The sequence below is a fragment of the Pholcus phalangioides genome, unplaced genomic scaffold (assembly GCF_987345545.1).
Source record: "Pholcus phalangioides strain wild (caught in Gottingen) unplaced genomic scaffold, Ppha-v1.0 ptg000010l_1, whole genome shotgun sequence".
NCBI classification, from domain to species: Eukaryota; Metazoa; Arthropoda; class Arachnida; order Araneae; family Pholcidae; genus Pholcus; species Pholcus phalangioides.
Window position 1 is genome coordinate 8,862,409 of NW_028301603.1, and position 24,225 is coordinate 8,886,633.

General features: G+C 41.9%; 1 protein-coding gene across 1 annotated transcript in view; it reads right to left on the reverse strand.

The window, feature by feature from the left end:
- The window catches only part of LOC149080850 (neurexin 1-like), a 196,835-nt gene that overhangs the window by 141,288 nt on the left and 31,322 nt on the right, over window positions 1-24,225 (reverse strand). Inside the window, exons 2-4 of the mRNA XM_089237516.1 lie at window positions 11,278-11,773; window positions 8,871-9,200; window positions 6,938-7,121 (exon numbers count right to left, since the gene is read on the reverse strand). Coding sequence (XP_089093642.1) covers window positions 6,938-7,121; window positions 8,871-9,200; window positions 11,278-11,688 — 925 coding nt within the window. The 5' untranslated portion in view covers window positions 11,689-11,773. The remainder of the gene's footprint in view (window positions 1-6,937; window positions 7,122-8,870; window positions 9,201-11,277; window positions 11,774-24,225) is intronic.

Consider the following 24,225-nt stretch of genomic DNA (forward strand, 5'->3'; position numbering starts at 1 on the left):
TGCGTACGGCTAAACAACATACTAACGTATGATATTTTCATTTGCATTTGTGTGTATGATTTATTTCTGATTTTTAAATGGCAATGAAAATGCTATATCTCAAAAATGTGATTTTGGAGTTATCATGTTCTGACCAAACACCACCGAATTATTGGCCGAAAAGTAAAAAAAAAAAAAGACGGAATGCATAGGTCTCGTATTTGGAATTTCCCCATTGCATTAACATGTGCAGGAAATGTTTCGCGCGCTTCGCTCCATAAAGGTGTGATGCGGTCGCGTAAGGACGGCTCGCGAAGTCCTCACTGCACTTTCCTTATAGCTCAGTGTGAATGGCTTACGGCAGCGGTTCTCAACCGGTGCTCCGCGGAGTCTCAAGGGCTCCGTGACAACTCCCAGGGGTGACTCGAAGAAAATAAAATGAATAAGTAAATTTGATAGATAAGTAAATAAGGGAGAGGCCTACAAGGTTCTGCCATAAAAATTATGTACAGTTTTAGAAAGGCAACCAAGAAATCCTGTGCTCCTGCTGGACTCTTAACTGTGGTTCAATCGCTTCGCTTGCAAGCGGTTTGCAAGAAATTCGGATGGTCTCTGTTTGACGAGTCGGCGCGATAAATATGACAACCTTGTTTTTAGCACAGTGTTTCTCGACCTGTGGTTCGCGTACATGGCATAGGTGGTCGCAGGCAGAATTAATAAAATTACTCACAAGTCGTAATTGATATATTAGTAATATATCCAATCTTAGCGATCTTAAATACGAGATATCACTAAATTTTACCAAAAAATTTCAATTTATTGCTTTAAATGCAATTTAAAGCAATAAAACGTTTGTTTAAATGCGATTTGCTATTTACTGCTGAAAGTTCTGAAGTGTGTGGAAATAAAGTGTGGCTACAAATCGCGGTAAATGAAAATGTATTTCCTAAAAAATATTCAAATATTGTGATGACCATATTGAAAAAAAATAAAATTCGGTAAACGGGGCTCTTAAATAATAATCCTTAAAATACGGGACATCGCTGATTGTCATCAGAAACATTGTCAGAAGTAGCCGCAAACACCAATCGTGATTAGAATTCCAAAAACTTTAGGGCAAAACGTTAAAGCCGGCAAACATGTGTGTGAGATGAATACATATAATTTTTGCCAAAAAATTACCATAATATAATTTCTATTATGAAAACACTGTGTGTGTGTGTGCGTAAATGTTACAAATTCGACTTTTGCGCTCTACTTTAGTAAATATTGCGAATTCAAATCAGTATCTTTATTAAATAAGACAAACGTTTGAGAAAACTCGGAACAACGAAAATTACAGGAACGTCCCGTAATACGGGACACAAGTGGTCCGTCACATTGTTTCAGACATTTTACTGGTCTTTTGTTTTCAGAAAGGTTGAGAAACATTGTTCTAAAACGTAATGGCATGTTAGAAAAGGGAAGAGGAAAAAAAAGTAGAAGAGTAAGAAAAAAAGAAACGAAAAGGAAAACGGTATATACAGTGGAACTTCGGTTAACGAGCTCAATCCGTTCCGCCAACGCGATCGTTATCCGAATAGCTCGTTATTCGAACCAGACTTCCCCATAGGAAATAATAGAAACTCGGATAATTCGTTCCACAATTATTCATTCACATAAAAATGACCACTAAGAGCAGCATTCAATCAATAATCAAACACAATAGTAATTACACATAATACAATAAAATAGCCATAATATAGATAACGCCATAAATAAACATACAAAATACGATCATGTTTACAAATTAACTTAACGGCGAGAGAGAGGAGGGGGAGGACTACCGTTTAGCACGATTTACAGACTTACTGTTGCTTGCAAACGTATTCTTTTAGCGTGACTTTCATAAAGAGCCTTATCCAATGACACTAGCTTTTGCCTCTGTTTTAGGATTTCTGGGAAATAGTAAATTGCAGTGTTTTTGTTGGAGAGATTCATTACTCGCACGCTGCTACAGCTTCATTTGGGTGGTTCTTTTTCTACAGGGTTTTGCACAAATTCCCCCACATTCTACACATCTCTCTAATCTCATTTTATGTGAGGAGCCTCCTTGCTTCTCTCTTCCTCAGACGAGATACCGCCATTAGCTCTTGCTGGTGCGTGCATGAGAGATTTATCACTTCATCTACCGTCAACTCCTAGACATTTTTCACCAGTAGTTCTTGAATGCCATCACCTCCAGTCCATGGTCTTCCCCCAGGCACAAAATCTCTTCCACAAGTAGTGGCTCTTGTTCACGAGCTATCCCCTCAAAGTCACGTTCAATAATGCAATCGGCGCGCAGTTTTCTCGAAGCAGAATTAGAAAAAAACAACTTCAAGTGCAAATACGCATCGCTGCTATATGCTGATACATCTAGTTTCGTATCGTAAACATTCACACTCGTACGTGTTAATTTTCCGACTGAGGCACGCTTACTGGAGAACATAGGGAATTTTTGGGTAATATTCTCCGTTAGCAGTTATGCGAATTTGTCGTTAACCGAAGTTACACTATATTACTAATACTCTCTTTCTTATATCTATAATACTCACAGATAAGAGAAAGTAGATATGAAGTATATTTTTCTCTTTCACTCTTTTTCACCTACCCGTTCTCTTTCCCTTCTTATATAAGACTTGTTTGAATTTATTCCACCGGCATTTGGACGCAATATTACGTCCTTGATCGTAAAGTGGTTAGGAAAGGCAACCGAGAAATCACCGGCTCAAAATAAACGGATATATTACAGGGAATGCCAAGCGAGTAATTTCTCTCTCTTTCCAAAATTCACCTTCGCGCAACAGCCAGCTGTTAAGAAACCTTCGTTGAGTAATTAAGTGTTTATGTTATTGGGTTTGGTGCAGTTTTAGCAAGTCAACCAAATGAGTCCCGGATGCACGATATACAGATTTACTGTGATTTTAGAAAATCAACAAAGAAATCAACGATCCATGCTGGATGGATTTACTGCAGTTTTAGAAAGTCAACTGGTAAATTTCGGTCCGTTGCTATCCGGATTTAGCGCAAGTTTAGACCACCAACAACAACAACATCAACAAAATCTAGGATCCATATGGAAGAATAGATGACTTCGCCTAATAATGCTCAAACAACCCAACGGATAAGGCAAACACCATGAAACACCACAAACTCCTTTGGAGTTTAGGAGTTTATTGTTTTGGTTGTAGGAACTCTCCTTGGGAGTTTGTGGTTATTCCCGGGTGTTTGCATTATTCGCTGGTTATTGTTTGAGCATTATTAGGCAAAGTCACCATCGCGATGAATACTTTTAACGCCTTTTCGCAGCTACGGCGGAAGCGTGAGCACCTGCTGAATAGAATTCGTTTCCTGCTGAAATGTAAGTGGTCGGGGATCATCCTGAATTTTTGGAATATATATCCTGCTCGCTAGGGGGGAAAACCCTCATGTAAGAGAGGAGTGCGTGATATTTGCCTTATTCGTTGGTGATTGTTTGAGTCTAGGATTCATGCTGTACGCATTTAATGCAGATCTAGAAAGTCTCATCCCGAGTTCAAGATATACGGATTTATTTCAGTTTTGGAAGCTGAACGAGATATCGCGGGCTCACTCTCTCTATGTGGACATAATGCAGAGTTTTAGGAAATTCATCATAGAAATCATTATATACTGATTATTTCAACCGGGAAATCCCGGTTGTACACTGTACAGATTGGATACAATTTAATGCAGTTTTTGAGAATAACCGGGAAATCCCAGTCTCACATTATATGGATCTGATGCAGTTTATACAGTAGAACAACCGAGCAATTCCGGGTCACGCTATGTGGATCTAACGCTGATTTAGAGAACAACCGAGAAAACCCAGACTCACATACGCTATACGGACTGCAGTTTTAGAGAACCATCAAAAAATCCAGGGTTCACGCTATACGGATTCGATGCTGTATCGGAAAGTCGCCTAAGAAATGCAGGGTTCACGCTATACGGATTCGATGCAGTATCGGAAAGTCACCCTAAGAAATGCAGGGTTCACACTATTCAGATTCGATGCAGTATCGGAAAGTCACCCTAAGAAATGCAGGGTTCACGCTATACGGATTCGATGCTGTATCGGAAAGTCGCCCAAGAAATGCAGGGTTCACGCTATACGGATTCGATGCAGTATCGGAAAGTCACCTAAGAAATGCAGGGTTCATGCTATTTAGATTCGATGCAGTATCGGAAAGTCACCCTAAGAAATGCAGGGTTCACGCTATACGGATTCCATGCTGTATCGGAAAGTCGCCCAAGAAATGCAGGGTTCACGCTATTCGGATTCGATGCTGTACAGGGTTCACGCTATACGGATTCGATGCTGTATCGGAAAGTCACCCAAGACATCCAGGGTTCACACTATACGGATTCATTGCGTTTTTCGAAAGTAAACCGCAATTGGAATCCACATAAATTATTAGAAAAATATTTATTTATGCCAGTTTGAAATCGTTGTTGGGGTTGAACACACACAACCCCCGCCCCCCGCCATATCGCCGCTCTACACCCTGCATGAGTTCTAATTTCGTTCCCGGCCCAATTCTGATGGGACACTAAACATGGGATCTCCACAAGAAAATGAAATTCTCTCTCTCTGCAGGATGTACACATTAATCGAACCGAGCTCTAACGAATGCGGGGGGGGGGGGGGCGCTCGGTGTCAACTCAATTATCCAATCGGTTTTTGCGGATCCAACGTGGAAACAGATGCCCCCTCCTAGTAATCACGGGAAGACTTGCCCCGGCGTATAGAATTTCAATTAGCTACGCCATCGATTCGACGTCGGTCGTCACTTACTATGTATTTCGCGAACGTCGAGAAATTCGGTTGCCGTCGAATTGTTTAAAGCAACAGCCTCTAAATGCCCAGTTGCGATTATACGATTCGCTGTCCTCCCGGTGGTAGGTGATGTTGTCGTATATATCTAATTACGATTACTCATACATAATGCAACAGCTACGAACTCGCACTTATTACAATTCGCGCCTGATGTTGGCGGATTGTGTATCGCCGGCGAAACAATGTGATAACGCTTATTATAACAATCGAGGCTGAAGGCGTCGATGATTTGATCACGCTTCTCTCCCGTATCATAACAACGAGGTTAGAGTCCGATTATTCAACAGTGTAATTTTATGACAAATCAAATATATCTTCAATCGTGACCACATAAAAAAAATGACCTGACTTTTGCCGTCCATCCGAGCTGGTTGCATTATAGCTTTGGTCATTTGAACCCTATGTTTTAGTACTCCTCAATGGACTTGAATATATCGCGTCACGTGGTATGTCCTAGCCAGAACGTACTCCATATGAAGGTCCTTGCAAGTATGTCTTCCAAGTGCTCGGGACACCTGGAAAAACAGTATACGGAGGTTCGTTGAATGTCCTGCAAAAAAAAGCTAAAGATCCTGGCCAGTATGTTTGACAAGCTCCCAGGGTGCTAGAAAATATACGGGCTCCTTGAATGGCCTGGCCAGAGAACCTACTGAAAATCCTGGCAAGTATGTGTTTCCAAATACCCAGAACCCTGGAAAACAATATACGGAACTTGTTGAATGTCCGGAAAAGAAAGCCTACCAAAGATCCCCTGGTCAGTATGTTTGACAAGTCCCCCAGTACTCCACAAAATCAATGTTCGGGGAAGGGGAAGGGGTCCCGTTGAATGCTTTCCCAAACTGGGCGATGGAATGGTCCGGGGGGGGGGGCGATAGAAAATACGCACTTAACATAGGATCCTATGGGTTCACTTGAGTTGGAGGCGATGAGAGGAAAAAAATTTCTGATGAAGGGGGCGATGGAACGAAAAGTTTGGGAAACTATGCTCTAAAACATAGTTTCCCAACAGTTTTTGTCCCATCGCTCCCTTTTTCAGAAATTTTTCTCATCGCCCCCAACGCAATCTAACCCATAGGGTCCTATGTTATACCCGTAGCTTCTACCGTCCCCCTGTAACATTCCATCCCCCCCAAGGGGGCGTTAATGTCTACGTTGGGAATAATTGCTCTAGAAGGAATGCCTAACAAATATCCTGAGCAGTATCTTCCCCCCAAGATATCAAAAAACCCATATACGGGCTCGTTGAATGTCCTGGCCAGAGAGCCCGGGTATTCAGCGGAGGTCCCAAACACCAAAGATCCTGGCCGGTATGATTGCCAAGTCCCCAGGGCACCACAAAATCATTTTTCGGGGCTCGTTAAAATGTCCTAGCCGGGAGGTTTATTAAAGATGTAGGCCAGTATACGTTTGTCAAGGCCACACCAGTACACCAGAATAGCAACTCAACCATAATAGAATAGCTTCTCAACCTTGATGGAGAAAGGGAGTGGAGGGGGTGGGGGGTCATCTAGCCCAGTGTTTTTTTTTTCTCAACCGCCGGGCCACGGCCCGGTACTGGGCCCTGGCATTAGTCAAACCGGGCCGTGAGTGATGCATCTTTTAATTCTTCCCCATTTATTTCCCATAGTCGTGTTTATGACCGGGGTCTTCCACTCGAAAAAATACTTAGCGGGGCAGCGGGCTTCCAAAGACGGATCGAGGCCGTCTAGTGGTCCTGGGATATTTTAGTGGGAGCACGGGTGAGAGAGCAGCCGTGGCAGATGATTAAGGAAGCCACACATATCTATAAAAAAAATAGATGTGAAATACATTGTGGAAAAATATATGGTCTATCCTCTTTTAGAACCCCGTAGAGCCCCCCCCCCCCCCGATGGGAATCAAGCTGGGGATATCCGAGAGAAATCCATCTTTATTTATGTTTAAAAAATTTTACACTCTATAAATTTATTCAGAAATCAATTTAATAAGTAGATAGGGTCACGCGTCGAAGGACCCTGGATGACGCAGGCGGGCCGCAAGGGGAAAACATGTGGTCCAAAGGGACCCATGGGCGGGGAAAAAAGTTTATGAAACGCTTACTCTGTTCGCAGAAGTCCCCCTCGTAATCGGTGGATCGGCAGTCGCAGATGGGTCCCGCGTCCGTGCTGATGCAGCGGCCACTGTTCTGGCAGGGGTCCTCGCGGTCGCAGTGGTCATCCTCGTTCTTAAGGCCGTTGAAGTGGATGCTGCTGATGCTGAAGCTCGGAGAGTCTACCGTGTATCCCTTCAACGGAAACAAACACATTAAACAATGCCATTAACACAAGAACTAGTGAAATATATTATCATGTGATACTAATCAGTTCTCTTCAACCTTTCTGTCTAGTCGCGGGCCACTTCATCAAGCGATTTGAAACAGTGCCACGGATTACTTAATCGATTTGGAACCGCGCTGTGGGTAGCTTAAGTGCGGTGCCGCATTGATCTAAAAATATGTCATTGGTTACTTGAGTAATTTGAAACTGTATCGAGTACACTCAAGTGTTCTGTAAACATGCCACGGGTCACTAAAGTGCTCTGCAAATGTGCCGCTGGCCGCTTGAGTTCTCTAGAAATGTGCCGCGGGCCACTTAAGTGCTGTGAAATGGTGCAGCATTGCTCTGAAAATATGCTGCGTGTCACTTGTGTGATTTGGAACTGGGCCGCAGGTCACTCAAGTGGGCTGTCAATATGCCATTAAGTGTTTAGAAACTGTGCCACGAGTCACTAAAGTGCTCTGCAACTGCGCCGAGGGTCAATATACTGATCTTTAAATGCACCGTGAGCTACTTAAACCATTTGGAACTGTGCCGCAGGTCATTCAAGTGGGCTGTCAATATGCCACGGGTCACTAAAGTGCTTTGTAAATGTGCCACTGGCCGCTTAAGTGCTCTTGAAATATGCGCGGGCAACTTAAGTGCTCCGAAATGGTACCGCATTGCTCTGAAAATATGCTGCGGGTCACTTGTATGATTTGGAACTGGGCCGCAGGTCACTCAAGTGAGCTGTCAATATGCCATGGGTCATAAAGTGCTCTCTAAATGTGCCACTGGCGACTTAAGTGCTCTAGAAATGTGCCGTGGGCCACTAAAGTGCTATGATACGGTGCAGTGGTAATCTGAAAATGGTCTGCGTGTTACTCAAGTGATCTGGAAGTGCACCGCGATAAGCTTAAGTGCTCAGAAACTGTGCCACGGGTCACTAGAGTGCTCTGAAACTGCGCCGAGGGTCAATATATTGATCTTTAAATGCACCGTGGGCTACTTAAGCGATTTGAAACTGTGCCGCAGGTCACTCAAGTGGGCTGTCAATATGCCACGGGTGACTAAAGTGCTTTGTAAACACGCCGCTGGCCACTTGAGTGCTCTTGAAAACGTGCCGTGGGTCACTGAAGGGCTCCGGAACGGTGTCGCATAGCTCTGAAAATATGCTGCGGATCACTTGAGTGATTTGGAACAATGCCGCAGGTCACTCAAGTGGGTTGTCAATATATCACGGGTCACTAAAGTGTTCTAGAAATGCGCCGTGGGCCACTAAAGTGGTCTGGTACGGTGCCGTGGTGATCGGAAAATATTATGCACGTTACTCAAGTGATATGGAAACGCACCGCCTATAGCTTAAGAGTTCTGAAACTGCGCCACGGGTCAATATAGTGATCTTTAAATGCACCGCGGGCAACTTAAGTGCTTCGGAACTGTGCCGCGGGTCACTGAAATGATCTAGAAATGTGCCACTTGCTCCTCCTTTGCAAGATTAAGTTTGTGGTCACGGACCACTCCAGACAATTCCGAGGGCCGCATCTGGCCCTCGTGCCCCGGTTTAAACATGTATGCACAAAGATGTCGATTAGAAGTTCTCGAGTACGAAAAATCAGGCAATTTCTTAGCGTACTCTGTACCGATTAAGCACCAGGTTGAAGAGATCCTTGATTTAGGCCTACATTGTATAATATCCAGAATATTCTGCACGTATCCAGAGTTTTCCGGAGACTCACCTCAGACGAAGGGGTCGCCGAATACAGCGAGTTGGGCGTCGTCACCGCGACGGACCTGATGCCTTCGGCCTCCTGCATGTCCTGGACCCTGTGGACGCTGTCGTCGCTGGCGAAAGACAGGTTCCTGACCTCGCCCCGGAACCTGGGTTCGAAGTAGGCCGACGGAAGCGCCAGCAGGTCGAGCTTCGTCCCGTACCACGACGGGATCCCACCGACGAACACGGCACTGAGGGTCGTCAGGTTGCCGAAGTTGTAGTCCGGTCCCGGGGTGAGTCGCCTCTGGGTCTCGTCGTCGACCGTGAAGGCCGTCTCTTCGGCGTTCCGGGTGATCTGAAATCAACGACAAACAAAATAATCATGTCCAAAATCGACACGAGTCGGGTGTCCAAATGCGTGCATGTGTCAAAAAGGAGCAAATAATGAAGAAAAAATGCAGTTTTCGCACGAATATAAAACCAATTTTTTTTAAAAAAAAGAACAAAGTTAATTACAAAAATCACCGGTAGATTGCGCTGACACACTATATATATATATATATATATATGAAGCGGGTTATGCAAATCAGGGTGCTCATATCGAATGAAGAATCCATGTGCTTCCATCTGTTTTATTGACGGTCAGATACACATAAATCTGCATAGAAAATTGAGCGTCAGTGCAACCTATCGTTGCTGTTGCTTGAATAAGACCACTTTTTTTCTTAAAAAGAAGTTGGTTTAAAAAATTGACCGATAGATGGCGCTGACGTGAAGTGAATGAAGAGGATTATGCAAAACGGGACGGGGGGGGGGGGCAGTTGCCAGTATTGAATGAAGAATCCACGTGCATTCATGCATTTTATTGACGGCCCGATATATCCCGGCAATAGATCGAGTATTGTGTTCGAGCGCCCTCTATCGTTAACTTTTGCAACTTTATTTATTTTTGCTAGATGGCAGCATCTTTTAATGCATGAAACTTGCATAGACCATCACCATCTAAAGCAGAAGGCCTCCACGCGAAGCGCGTGACGTCACTGAAGAAGGTCATCACACCTATAGCCATTGGATATAGTAGGCCGACGCATGCGCCATCTTCACCATTTTTTTGTAGTATATCCAATGACTTTTGGTGAGATGACTTTCTTCAGTGACGTCACGATCTTCGCACGGACGCCTTCTGAGTTAGATGGTGTTACATAAACACACAGTTAGGCTGCACAATAATCAGGAACACTGGAAGTGTTCTGGTCTTCCCCCCCCCCCAGCAGGTACCAAGGCCGTCTTAAGAATATCATGGGTTTCCGGGTAGCATCTGATGCTCGAGAGTTGGGATGCTATAGATGCTACCGTTAGGTACAAGCATGTAACTGGATTAAAGAGTCGGGGAGAGGTTAGTGAGTAACCAAACAAGTTACCTAGAAAGTGCTCAAGTATGTGACCTAGAGTGTTCAAGCATGTCAGTGACCAAAAGAGTATCCAAGAAAGTGGGCGAAAGGTCAGTGAGCAACCAAAAGAATGACATAACAAAGTGTACATGAATGTGAATCACAAAGAGAGTGTGAAAGCATGCGAGCTAACAAAAGAATGACCTAGAGATTGTGCAAGTATGCGATTGATCAAAACAGTATGCAAGCATGGGAGTGAGCGTAAGTATCAAAAACGTGACCTAGAGAGCAAGGAACCGGAGCAGTGAGAGAATTACATTCACAGCATAAAATATTACATTTATTGTCATAAATCATTGTGCCTGATCTTATCGTGAAACTTCCTACAGGGAGGTGGGGCTGCAGGGCTCCAGACCGGAGCCCGAGATTATTTTCCTCATTTTTTTACACTATAAGTTCATAGTGGGGGGGGGGGGGGGGGAGTACCAAAGATCTCAGCTTAGGTGCACTAAGTTATAAAGACCTGCAAGATGATGCGGGGATGCATGGTGTACGAACCCACGATTGGTTAGGACTCAAGAGGTTGGAGCCCTGCCATCCTATTGGGTTAATGTTCATCTGAGTTGAGGGTTTTTTTACCCCTATAAATTCACTATAGAGGAGGCCTCACTACAGATCTCCGTCTAGAGACCTGGCTTCAGGATGTGGGGGGGGGCATGATTATTCTTACATAAATTCCGCCCCTCTAACTTTGCTTTCTTCCAGATGCGGGTCATATTGTCTTTTATTTCACCTGCCCTGACCTGTTTGTCTGCACATAGAATTTCGATATCTTTGCAGAATGTCAAAATAACATGTTATATAGAGAATCTTTTTTTCCTGCACGTCAAAAATTTTCTGTGCACACGGAAGCATCCTGATTCTCAGGCTCTAAACGTCCATATTTTGTAAACTTATTAAGCATGTAGTCATCTGTGTTCCAGTACATTCCCTGAATATGTTACAATTATCATTCCCATTATCAGGAGACAATGTACCCACCTGTAACTTGTGCCACTGGCTATCGTGCAGGTTCCTGCCGGCGGCCAGGACAGCCGTTCCGCCACCAAGGTTGAACCTAAGCCTCGCAACACCTTCGACGAGTTTCACTTCGAAGAAGTCGAAAGCCCCCGTGTCGTCGGTGTACAGGAGAAGTCCATTGGGTTCCCGCGTCCGGAACTGCAGCGAAAGCGTCCCGTTCAGTCTCGGGTTCCACCTCGGGAACTGGGCGAATGAGGTCGGCGAACCGTCCAGGACGAAACATTCGGCGCAAGACGAGACGAGAATGAGACACGTCGTGGCCACCAGACAGGTCGCGACCGGAGATATCCGAGACAAACCCTGAACTTTAGGACACGTGGCGTCTCGTTTCTGCCTGCAGAGAATACGATGGTACTCTTCCTTTCGCTTCATGATTCTCTCGTTTGAGGTCGCTGCTGCTGCTGCTCTTGTCTGTGGTCTATGCCAGATTCATCTGTTCAAGTCCATAGCAGAAGACCTATAAAGGAAAAACAAACCAGTGAAATCATGAGACATTTAAAAGAAAAAGTATCGGGTACACAACTAAATACTCGTATATAAATCTAATATTTTGTATTAACTTGTCACACATCTACTAATATTTTGTTGTCTTGTGACATGTCACTAAAATTTTGTGCGAGCTTGTGGCACGTATCTTAATATTTTGAAGTCTTGTAACACGTGTCTTGATATTTTGTGGTCTTGCAACATGTGTCTTAGTATTTTGTAGTCTTGTACCACGTGTCTCAATATTTTGTGGTCTTGTAATATGTGTCTTAATATTTTGTGGTCTTGTAATAGGTGTCTTGATATGTTGCGGTCTTGCAGCACGTGTCTTGGTATTCTGTGGTCATGTACGACGTGTGTTAATGTTTTGTGGTCTTGTGTGGTCTTTTGTGGTAACATGTGTCTTGATATTTTGTGGTCATGTACGAAGTGTGTTAATATTTTGTGGTCTTGCAACACGTCTTGATATGTTGTGATCTTGAACACGTGTCTTGGTATTTTGTGGTCTTGTAACATGTGTCTTGATATTTTGTGGTCATGTATGACGTGTGTTAATATTTTGTGGTCTTGCAACACGTGTCTTGGTATTTTGTAGTCTTGTAACACGTGTCTTGGTATTTTAAAGTCTTGCAACACGTGTCTTGGTATTTTGTAGTTTTGCAACACGTGTCTTGGTATTCTGTGGTCATGTACGACGTGTGTTAATATTTTGTGGTCATGTACGACGTGTGTTAATATTTTGTGGTCTTGTAACATGTGTCTTGATATTTTGTGGTCATGTACGACGTGTGTTAATAATTTGCGGTCTTGCAACACGTGTCTTGGTATTTTGCAGTCTTGCACCACGTGTCTTGATATTTTATAGTCTTGTAACACGTGTCTTAATATTTTGTGGTCTTGTAACAAGTCACTAAAATTTTGTTTGATCTTGTGTTACGTCCCATTTACAGCATATGAGCTTCTGACACATCTCTCAATTGTTTTGGTATTTTGAAATGCACTAAAATTTAATGTGGCCACGAGAGAAAACTTCCTCAAAGGCAATGTAATCCTGTGACACGTCACTAAAAATTTTGCGCTGCCTTCTGACAAGTCCCTTAAACTTTGTGTAATCTTGCGACACCTCTCTTAATTTTTTTGGTCTTATGAGAAGTCACAAAAAAGTGCGATCCTGTGATACATATTTTCTGTGACGCACCGTAAACACATTCACGGGTCACACATAGATCCGTGACCCTCCTTGAACACATTCACGGGCAACATATTGTCTGTGACGCTCAGAATTCAATCAAGTAAATGCTAGAAGACCTGACGCTCTTGAACAACAAGGTAAAAGAATTCCCCCCCCCCTTTTTCATTTCCTGTACATCTTGTTTCACTGCACACATATTGTAATTGCTAAGAAGCCAGTGGATAGTAATTATTGTTCAAACAGTTAATGTATTACCATTAAAAATACTTAATGGAAAGCACAGTGTGTGAGCGCCAAACCTCCCCTACATGGATATGGAGGGGGGAGGGACGCAGTGAAATCAATACAAACATAAAAATCAAATCAAAGTTATATGTCGGACAAATTCCAGTGGGGGCGGGGGTGACAATATTGGTTCTAGAACCCCCTCAATATCACCATGCTACTCCAGCGCTTAGTAAAGATACAGTAGAATTCAATGCAGAGGGCCTAAATTCCTCTCCTACGCCATGCCCTTAGGGGATCGTTCAAGTATTACGTCAGTAGAACTTCAGTAATTTTTTAACCCCCGTTTATCAGCAAAAGTCAGCAAACCTCTGACCCCCCCGAATTGTCAGCAAACTTTCGTCGGCTCTACCCCCCTCCCTAACGCATATTTGGATCAGAGATGTACGTGGGGAGGGCCACGTCCCCCCACCCTCCGTGCCACTCCAGACGATCAAAGAAAATTTTTTGAAAATATTAAATTTTAAATATTTAAAAAACAGTTAAAATTTTTAAAGAAATACCTTTATTTTTGTGTGTCGTAATCAATTTATGTTATTTTCAATGCTATTTGAAGGCTAAGAACTCAAAATTTGTTTTAAAGAAATTAATTGCGAACCACCTTCTAAGTCATGGATGATGAGCCCGTGGCCCTCGGGTTCATCTGATGTGGTCCGCCACCTCAAACCTACTTTTGTAAAAAATGAACTAAGCGGCACATTTACAGATTTTAAGTGATGCTTAAGTGACCCGTTGCACGATTTCAGAGCATTTAAGCCACCCGTGACTCATTCACTGATCATTTAAGTGGTCCGTGGCACATTTAGAAGTCCCTTATATGATATGTCTCACAGTTTTGGAGGCGGCCCGCAGTGCAGTTCTACATCACTCAAGTTATACATGGCACATTCCCAGATTATTCAAGTGATCCCCGGCATAATCACAGTTCACTTGTGGCACAGTTCCAGAGCAGTTAAGCGGCCTCCACGACACATTTCTAGAGAACTTAAGTGGCCCGCTACATATTTTTACAACACTTGAGCGGCCCTCGTCTCATTTCCAGACCACTGGAATCGCGGAACATTTAGAGATCACTAAAGTGGCTCTATAGAGGAATTATCAATAGAGAGAATGTTTGTTTAGGTGCCCACAAAGTACAGAGAGGTTTTACTCGTTTTTGGCACACCGAGTGAGACGCCATTAAAAGTATTTCATATTTTTATAAAGGGTGATTAATGACGTAAGCACCATTCAAACCCCCCCCCCCCCGTAATCAAAAGTCAGCAAACCCGAAACCCCATCCATCGATGCTGACGTAATACTTGAATGACCCCCTGAATTCCTTATACACTGGACGACCGCCAACTATGGTTTCCTTCCTCCCACCTCTAATAGCAATATTATCTCCGTCTCGACAGCTCCAATTCATTCTAATATTTAAACATCAACAAATTAAATGCCACGGGTTTACTCGAGCTTTACTCAGCCCCAACCCCAATAGGGCACGCGAGAGCTATTTACGGGAGTCCGGCCGAATAAATTAGGGGAAAGTACGCGTAAAATTAATATTGAAAATTAAAGGCTATGAAGGAAAGACTTTTTCCTGGATATTATGCCGAAGTGAAAGAAAAATCAAATTTATACACTGATCCCCGTAATCAAGTCTACTAGTTCCCCGCCGGGAATCGAACCCAGTCCTCTTGCAATCCAGGCAAGCGTGTTGTCCATATACGCCACAGGAGACGTGGCCATTCCTTCCTCATTTAGGCAGTGTAGGCTCGGATCGTGCAGGATAAGACGGGAGCGGCGAATCGTGCGATTTCGTTTGATCGTCCTGGACTTTATAAATGGGTACCCGGAAAGTGAAAGGACGTGGGTTCGATTCCCCGCGAAGACAGTTGAATTTTCTCTCTTTCTGATAAACTCATCTTCGCAACAGCCAGTTGTTAAAAAAAACACCTTTGTGTGGATAACGGGGACTGACATCATCCTTTCATTTTATTAGCTAACTAAAATCGTCATTTAAATTTACCATTCCAGTGTTTCTGACGTAATATTACGTCGGTGGTTGAACGGAAGGAATAGAAACGCCATATATTCGAGTAACCATCGAGTCGATTTCGACTCTACAGATGATGGCTCTCCAAGCTTATCTATCATTCACAGCATGTCTCAGTTGTACTAGCTTCATTCCAGTGCTTTGCAATACTTCTTCTATCCATCTGGTGCTTGTGTGGTCTGCCTCTCCCTCTCGTTCCCTCCATTCTTATAAGCATTACCATTTTTTTCTAGTGAGCCTTCTGTGCGCATTGCATGGCCGAAGTAAGAGAGTTTCTGTTTAATGACTGTTGCTTCTAGAGAGAATAGTCAACCTTGACTTCTTCGATAACCGATTTGTTAGTCCTTTTAGCTGTCCGTGGAATTCTCAGCATCCTTCTCCAGCACCAAAGATTGAAGGAATCGATTATTTTCTTATTTGCTTTCCGTAGTGCCCGGTTCTCACATCCATACATAAAGACAGGAAAGACCGACGCATTTATAATTCTAATTTCTGTTTTCGTTGATACATCTTTGTCTTTCGTTATTATATTAAGGTATCCGACTACGTTGAAAACGTCATTTTGGAAGAAAATATAGGTTTTTCATTTTATTTTTTATAAAAGCCCTATTTGTTGTGATTCCAAAACGGGCCTTGTTTTGTTTATATGATGCTTAGAATCAAAGTTACGTTCACTTTAGTGTTGCGTTTTTACATACAAGTAACACGCGAATAAAGACTTTAAACGTGTTTTACGAAGACTGATATTTTTGACATTTTACTTGACTTTGTGACATGATTTGTAAAAACTGATGCATTGCATCGTCACGAAATTTTAATGTGATATTTTGCTATATATTGTTGAGGTTACGAACCACAAATCTAAGGTCTATCACATATATTTTTTTGAATTACAGTGTTTTATAGACAAAACGTAGGATGAAATTTCAAAAAATTCACACCTACTGAAACATATTTTAGTGTAACTTATGAACATATCGTGCAATCCTTTAAATTTTGGTCCATAACCTGCAACATTACTAGCTAAATGAACTTATGAAAATCACAAAGCATATCATTAATAAAATTTTTTGCAATCGTGTGTTTCGAATATCACATGAATTTTGCCTGAAATTCGACATGAAAACGACTTTTTCATAGAAAATATAATAGATAGACCAAAATTTGTCGCTGTTTTCAACATTTCGAGACACTTTCTATCAAAAAACGTATTTAAAGTTCACTCTAGGTCCATTTTAAAGAAAAGTGACAAGAAAGGTAGTCGGATACCTTAAGCTTTCTCATGGCTGTTTTACCCAGAACTGCTCGTCTTTTTATCTGTTCTTGCGCAAGTTCCCTCTTTTACAATTCTTGATCCCAGGAAATCAAATCCGCCCACAATCTCATAACTTTCGCCATCTAGTTGAAAACTGTGAATTATCTGCTTTTTTTCTTCGTATTTAGGTAGAGTCCAAGCTTCTCACTTTCTGTTTTTACTCTTGATACATAATGTTTTTCAGGTCTTCTTCAGATTCTGCCATCAGAGTTGCGCCAACATTTGAGGGGAATGTACTTCGAAATAAATTCGTAAAGAAAAGACGCGAACATATGCCATTGCACTTTTCCTATATACTTGAATTTTCTGAGAAATCTCCTATGAAGTCTTATTATATAAAGTCAAATATAATATACTTGATTTTCTTAAATAATATTATGCGGGATGGCAATAACACTGTTATTCATTTTTTTGACGTGATGTTACGGTTCCATGACTTGGAACATATACATATATATTGTATATATATACTAGCTATAATACCCGGCGCTGCCCGGGTTTTCTTCAATGAGGCTTTTTTGGATCACGTCATATCGCCCTCTCTTTTTCTTCATGGACATACAAACCGTGTGCAAGTTAACCAATATAGCGACTTCGCGATTCATGAAATAATTAAATCTAGATTTACAGACACGTAGAAATGAATATATATTTTCCTTTTTTTAAGGGGCGCTAGGTATTTCGATAAACCTCCACCCCCTGAACTTCAAGTTATCCATCTCTGCCTGTTTTAGCTTTCAAAAAATGCTTAATTAAAGCTGTGGAGTTTTTTGGATTCACTTTTTTACGGGCTCATAACTAATTTTAAAATATCCTAACCTACACGAATTCATGCAAATAAATATCAAAAGACAATACAGAGACATTAATTTTCATGCTTGAGAAGATACAAATAAAAAGTTGAAATCAATGATATTGCTCGAATATCCAACTCAAAAGTAGGTCCGGCTAATTACTTCATATTTACTCTCCTGGGCTTCGTATATCTCTAAGCGAACTGAATATTTCAAAAATCGAGAATTCAATACAATTTTTAAAATTATTGATGAGGCGGAAAATCCCACTAATTTCCGCATTTCTGCAGTAAAATCGACAATTTTAGCACTGATTTCTATGAGGATCACCCTTTTCCTGACCCTCAAAGCGATGCTGATGATGATTATGACGTCTATTCAAAAAGCCTCATTACTGAGAGTATATTGAAAATGGGGCAAACCATTATAAAGGCATAAACTATTATACATATACTAACAGGATTAGAGAAGTGACAAACCGTTGTAAAGGCATATACACGTCTGAAACGCATTGCTAGGGAACCACGGTAACCAAAGTAAACGTTCGGAAAGTGATTGTTGAGGCCCAAAAACCATTGTTGCCGGACAGTTTTTTGCCCATTTGGGGCATTTGCCCTGGACTGACGAAATTTTAAAGTAGCCTATCGTTCAAGTCGGGTCCCGTTCGGTATATATGCAAAATTTGGCGACGATCGATCTAAAATTGTAGATTTGTATAGAGAACATAAACACACACACACAGACAGACAGACAGAAAATCAATTTTATATATATAGATAGATAGATATCATTGTTATTTTCACATAAATTAATAAATTTCTTGATGCACCCATCCCCCGGGAAAGCTTCGATATCTCTCTGAGATGGGAAGCGGGGTGTGTCCGGTCCTTCAATGTTCCATGACTAACCTACTCTCATTCGGTTCAACTCAGTTGACCGTACTATTTAATATTTCGTCCGGCGTTCTCCCTTTCCCCCCGCCCCAGAGATGGGTTAAGGGGGATTGGTGCAAGCAAATTTTCCCAAAAAAACACATTTCGAATTTTTCACTTCCCAAATACAGTCGATTCCCGTTTTAACGACGAATACCGTTATAGCCAAAATCTCGTTTCAACGAAAACTTTTCTAGATAAGTTTACATAGGAGCAAATGTAAAAATCTGGAATTCCTTTGTAACGGAATTCCGCTATAGCGAAGTGATTTCTCCGGTCTCTTGGAGTTCGTTATAACGGGATACGACTGTGCTAATTAATTTTTTTGCGTCTAATCGTGTCCAACTTTTTGTTCCACCCCCTGTACTAGAAATATTTTTTAAGTATTTTAATATAAACTGCTGGCAGGCATTATATATACACATGCTAATGTTTTTCACTAAAATTCTCTTTTGCTCAAAACTAAGTTTTTTGTTACATAAGGAACATCTAACAAAAAACTTAGTCGAACACCAAACTCATTCAAATACAGTGAAATCCCGTTCTAACGAACCCCAAAAAAAAGACCGGAGAAATCACTTCGTTATAACGGAATTTCGTTGCAAAGGAATTCCAGATTTTTACATTTGCTCCTACGTAAACTTATTTAAGGGATTAGAATCTCGTTAAAACGAGATTTTCGCTATAACGGTATACGTTAAAACGGGAATCGACTTTATCTTGAAAATTTGTGCGTTTCTCCAACGTTATGGCGTTACGCACTCTATAACGCGAGGATTTCTTATTAAAATTATTTCAAAAATTTTGATGGCACAAAATGTGAGAAAATTTTGGTGATTTTATGGTGAAGTTGCATTGTTTTGTGTCGAAGTCAAATATGCGAGGGAAAAATAACCAACGATTAAAATCCTATATAAATGCTCGCGTTAAATTGTGGGGTTCGGACCCGGATCATCGCGACACGAGTCCGTCATTATGACCACTCAACCACCACAGCGCCAACCCCCCAGCAGCACATGGCCTCGAACTTTGACGGGCTCCACACACTTACGGAGGGCAAAATATTCCCCCTGTTTTTCCTTCTAACAATAAAACAATTTGGCACTTCTCTCCATCTATGATTAATTAACTAATTTACGACAATATAAATCGATAGAGGCAAACGTTATACAATGAGATCTCTCGCTAAAATACCCCTCCGCCCACACTTTCCACCGAATGAATGAACGCCAGGGGCTCTGCCACCGGACTTATCCCGTTGCCGAGATCTCTTCCAGCCCAGCTTCGTGGCGGAGTCTGGGAATAAGTGAGTGCACCTAACAGTCTGAGCGTGTAGCTAGTGTTTTGTGTTTGATATTTCAGTGCTTTGACCTTTGAAGAACGGACACACCCCGCTTCCCATCTCATGAAGATATCGAAGCGTTCCCGGAGGATGGGTGTATCCGGAAAGTTTTATTATAAACAATATCGAACAAAATATCGAATCGCAGAGTGAATCAGCTAATCACAGCCATCCATTGTGATATTTCAGTGCTGCCATCTATACTTCGAATTGTGAGTGACGTGTAATGATTGAATATTTGTAACGAACGTTGTGGGCCCGTTGCTCTCTGTGGCGAGACGACTTTTTAACGGGGAGATCGACTCGCATTCGCGCCTTGAAGTTGGGAACCACAGAAAAGCAACTTCAGCCGACCACCACCACTACTACTACTACTAAACCCAAACATGCACCTCGTCCATATTCCTTTGCGGAACCTCTAACGAATTGGTACATGCGGGAATGTGCGTGTACGTGTAGTGAAACCTGATGTGAAGTTTGTTTCTGTGTAATGCTTGTTATGTGTAGTGCTGCCATCTTCCACCAGTTTTTTCTAACTATGAGTGAAGTGTAATGATTGAATAATTAATCGTTGTAGGCCTGTTGCTCTCTGTGGCGAGACTTTTTAACGGGGAGATCGGCTCGAAGTTGGGGACCACAGGAAACCAACTTCAGCCGACCACCACTTCGGTGACGATGGGGTTCGAACCCGGATCCTCGCGGCACCAGTCCGTCATTATGACCACTCAACCACCGCAGCGGCGCCGGTGGGGTTCGGACCCGGATCCTCGCGATGCGAGTCCGTCACTATGACCACTCGACCATCACAGCGCCCACCCCTCGGCACTGAAAACTTCCGTTCCCTTACGGAGTGAAATACTATCCTCACACAAAGCTTTATTCCACGGGCCCAAAAAAATAACAAAAAAGATGTCCGTAAACGGGGAATTAAATGGTTATGGGAAGTTTTACCGTATAAAGAAACTACAGCAGACTATTCGTATATCGGTGAAAGGGGGGAGGGTCCCGCGTCTTATCGATGTTGCTACGCATAGAGCAAGAATTTGAGAAAGCTCTTACCAAAACTAATTAACTAAAAATAAATCTGCACTTTTCAATTTTAAAAAAATTGCAAAAATAGCACGTAAATATTCAGCCTTTGAAGATAAATAGCAACATCAAGTCTTGATTGCAAGAGATCATATTATTCCTGGTACGCACTTACAGAAAACTGGTCGTGTTTCACGCCACTTTCAAGCTCGGCAGAAAACTATGAATTCACCAGATATTTACTCATAGACGTCTCCGTGTACTCGTACTGTATCTATACATCGTCTATTGTTTTGTGTTATCTCATACCTTCTATTGTTATACAGGTTGGACGAAAAGATACTTTAGAAATGTATAAAAACCGGGGAAAATAACCGAAATGAAAAAACGGTTTGCAAGGGTTAAGGTCACGGGAACTTTTCTTAAGATGGGGGGGGGGGGAATAACTCCAAACCAGCCGGTAGGTGGCGCTGGTACGAGCGACTTCGGTGGAAATATGGAAATGAGACGGCTTTAAGAACTTACGCACCTAATCCACAATCATTTCACCGTTGTAAACCGCGTATGCGGAAATGCTGAACTCTGCCGTTGCTTGATTTGTGACTCGCCTGCAATGTGTCATCCTCGGTGTTGGTGGTCATGTGGAACACATACTACTGTAACAAACGATTTGGAGGCATTCTGTTCGTTATTTGACTATCTTTTCTTTGACTTATGTTCGTCAGCGCCACCTATCTGCTCTTTTTTGTTTTGTTTTTTCCTGTCAGAAAAATTCCCGTGACCAAGCAATTCTAAACCCTGCAAACCATTTTTTTATTTCGGTTATTTTTCCGGTTTCTATGAACTTTCAAAGTTTCTTTTTTGCCCACCCTGTATAACAAATTGTACCCCTACAGCACTTTTACAAAGAGTTGAGACAGGGAACTCAAATTAGAATCACTTTCAGCGATTTCCAGTCTTCCATGACCTAATAAGAACAACAAGCTCGATCGATGGCACCAAGCATTTGCAGTCCGGAACCCTCTCCCTACTCACAAAGTTACAGATCTCTTGATGGCAACGATGGCTGAGTAGGAGACGGGACCGAAAACGCGAATGCATGAATCCAAAAGACGATTTATGTAAATCTGAGTATATCCGGAAGAATCAAAATAGCGGAACGATGAGTTCAAAAAGATCAACGACCCTCCCATGATGACAAAAATATAGTTTCCTTCCACGCCCCCCCCCCCTTTCCTCCGGCACTAGTGGTTATTATTATTATTATTTGGAATAAACGAGAGATTTTTCTTGTCACACACTTATTCACTTTTACCGAGGGGTCGGTCATCCGTTGCGACCGCTTTTTCTTGTGAATGCGATGATGATGGCGTGTGTGTGGTGTGGTGGTAATGATTAATGGCCGTGAGAAGATACATAACGACGGCAATTTTAGGAAACAAAGGGAGAGAGAGAGAGAGAGAGAGAGAGAAATCTAGGGCGCCCAACAACAACGACCCCAGCAGTCCCGAAAAAAAGTCGTGGCAGAAAACGACGAAGGGCAGAACAAAAAAGACGAGCTCCATGAAGTGTGTGACCCCGTTCGGCATCGTCACCACCGACGACGCCACCATCGGCAAGATGTCGCCGTGTCCCGTTCGCTGTAATCCTGCTGCAGAGAATACTGGAACAATAATCGACGAATCTGCTAATTTTCAGGAGGGACGTGCTGACTCCATCTTTGATTTGAAAATGAAGTCTGACTCGACTTTATAACGATCACAATGAAGGCGTTTCAAGAGTTTGTGACCGTCCATGTTGTTACCAGATTAAACATGATTTTGGACATTTTTCAATTAATAGTTAACCTTGAAATGGCCGATTGCGTTCATGATTCAGTCTCATTCGAGCACCGTTGTAAACAGTATTGTAAGCCGTAAGCACCATATTCATGCCAGAAACATGATTTTAGACATGGTTTTTTTTGTTTGTCAATTGTCTCCATGATTCAACGACGTATTGATGCCAGAAACATGACTTAGCATTTTTATGTGATATAAAATGGACAATTTCCTTCATAATTCATAATCATGTTGATACCGGGAACATTATTTTAGAGATTTTATCAGGTGGTGAGATGAGATGCCAAATTATCTTGCTGATTCCAAAAAACATCACTTTGGACATTTTTATCAGGTGATGATTTGGGTTTGGCGCATTGTTTTCATATGATTCAGAACCATGTCGATGTCAAAAAACACCTCTTTGGACATTTTAGAATTTAGATGATCGTAAATTGCCAATCCTTTTCATGATTCAGCTCCATATGATTGACGGATTTTTATTTTTTTGGACATTTTTGTGTAATAAATTTCAAATTGGCAATTTTCGTGATAATTCAGAACCCAATTGATACCAGAACCATGACTTTGGACAATTTTTCAGGTGATGATAGCAAATTATCTTTATGATTCAGCACCATTGGAGCGTCATATTGATATTTTTCAATGTTTTTTGTGACAAATGGCAGTTTCGCCTATATATGGCAACTTCTTTCGCAACAGTTTGGGGATGTGCCATATTTCCACGTATTTAGGATCCCAATTTCATGTATTTTCTTGAGGAAATATGGTCTGCGTATGTTGCAAGAAGAGATTCCTACGTACCTTCTCTTAATTCAATATAGCGCCACATAATCTACTATTGATGAAAAACTCCCTTGGACACACACACACATATATATATATAAAGGAAAATACATTGGACCCGATCTCCGATGATTTCATTAAAGATCCCTCACACGACAGATAACATCGACATAAATATCCGAAGAATTCCCAAGGATTCAATCCCCACGCGGTCGGAATCGCTTATCACCGCCTCGCATCGTATTAAGCCGGGAACAAAAAAAAAAATGGCGAATCTCTATTAGCCTTTGGAAAACACACACACGAACACCGAGTTTCTCCCTCTTTCATTCTTTGTCAGGTTTCGACCCGTTGCCAGATTCCAGAGGACAAAAAAAGAGAACAATTTCCCTTTTTATTTTTTCCCTTTTCAGAAATTTTTGTTCCTCAAACTCGGGCTAAAGCTGACATCAATCTTCAAGTTTCTTCAAGAAAGAAAGAAAAAAAAAAATGAGAAAAAATATAGTATATGTATATATATATAAGATGTGACAAAAACTTTTTTCCCTCTTTTCTCCCCCCCCCCCCAAAAAAAAAAATCCCTACGAAGGAAAAAGAAAACGTTACGTGACGAAGAGATGGATAATGTGTGTGTGTGTAGGGAAAAGAGTTACGGCAAAAAAACCAGATAGCATCTACCTTCCGAGATTGATTTTTTCCTCTTTCCTTCATATAAACGTATATAAGAAAAGCATGGAGGAGCGTTTCCGTATACGCTGCCAACAAATCTTGATTACTCTAGTTCTGGGGATTCTGTTGTTGTTTCTTCTAGTTAGGAAGATGGATAAAGAGGGTACGAAGAGAAAAGGGAAAGGGATTTTCGTAGGGAT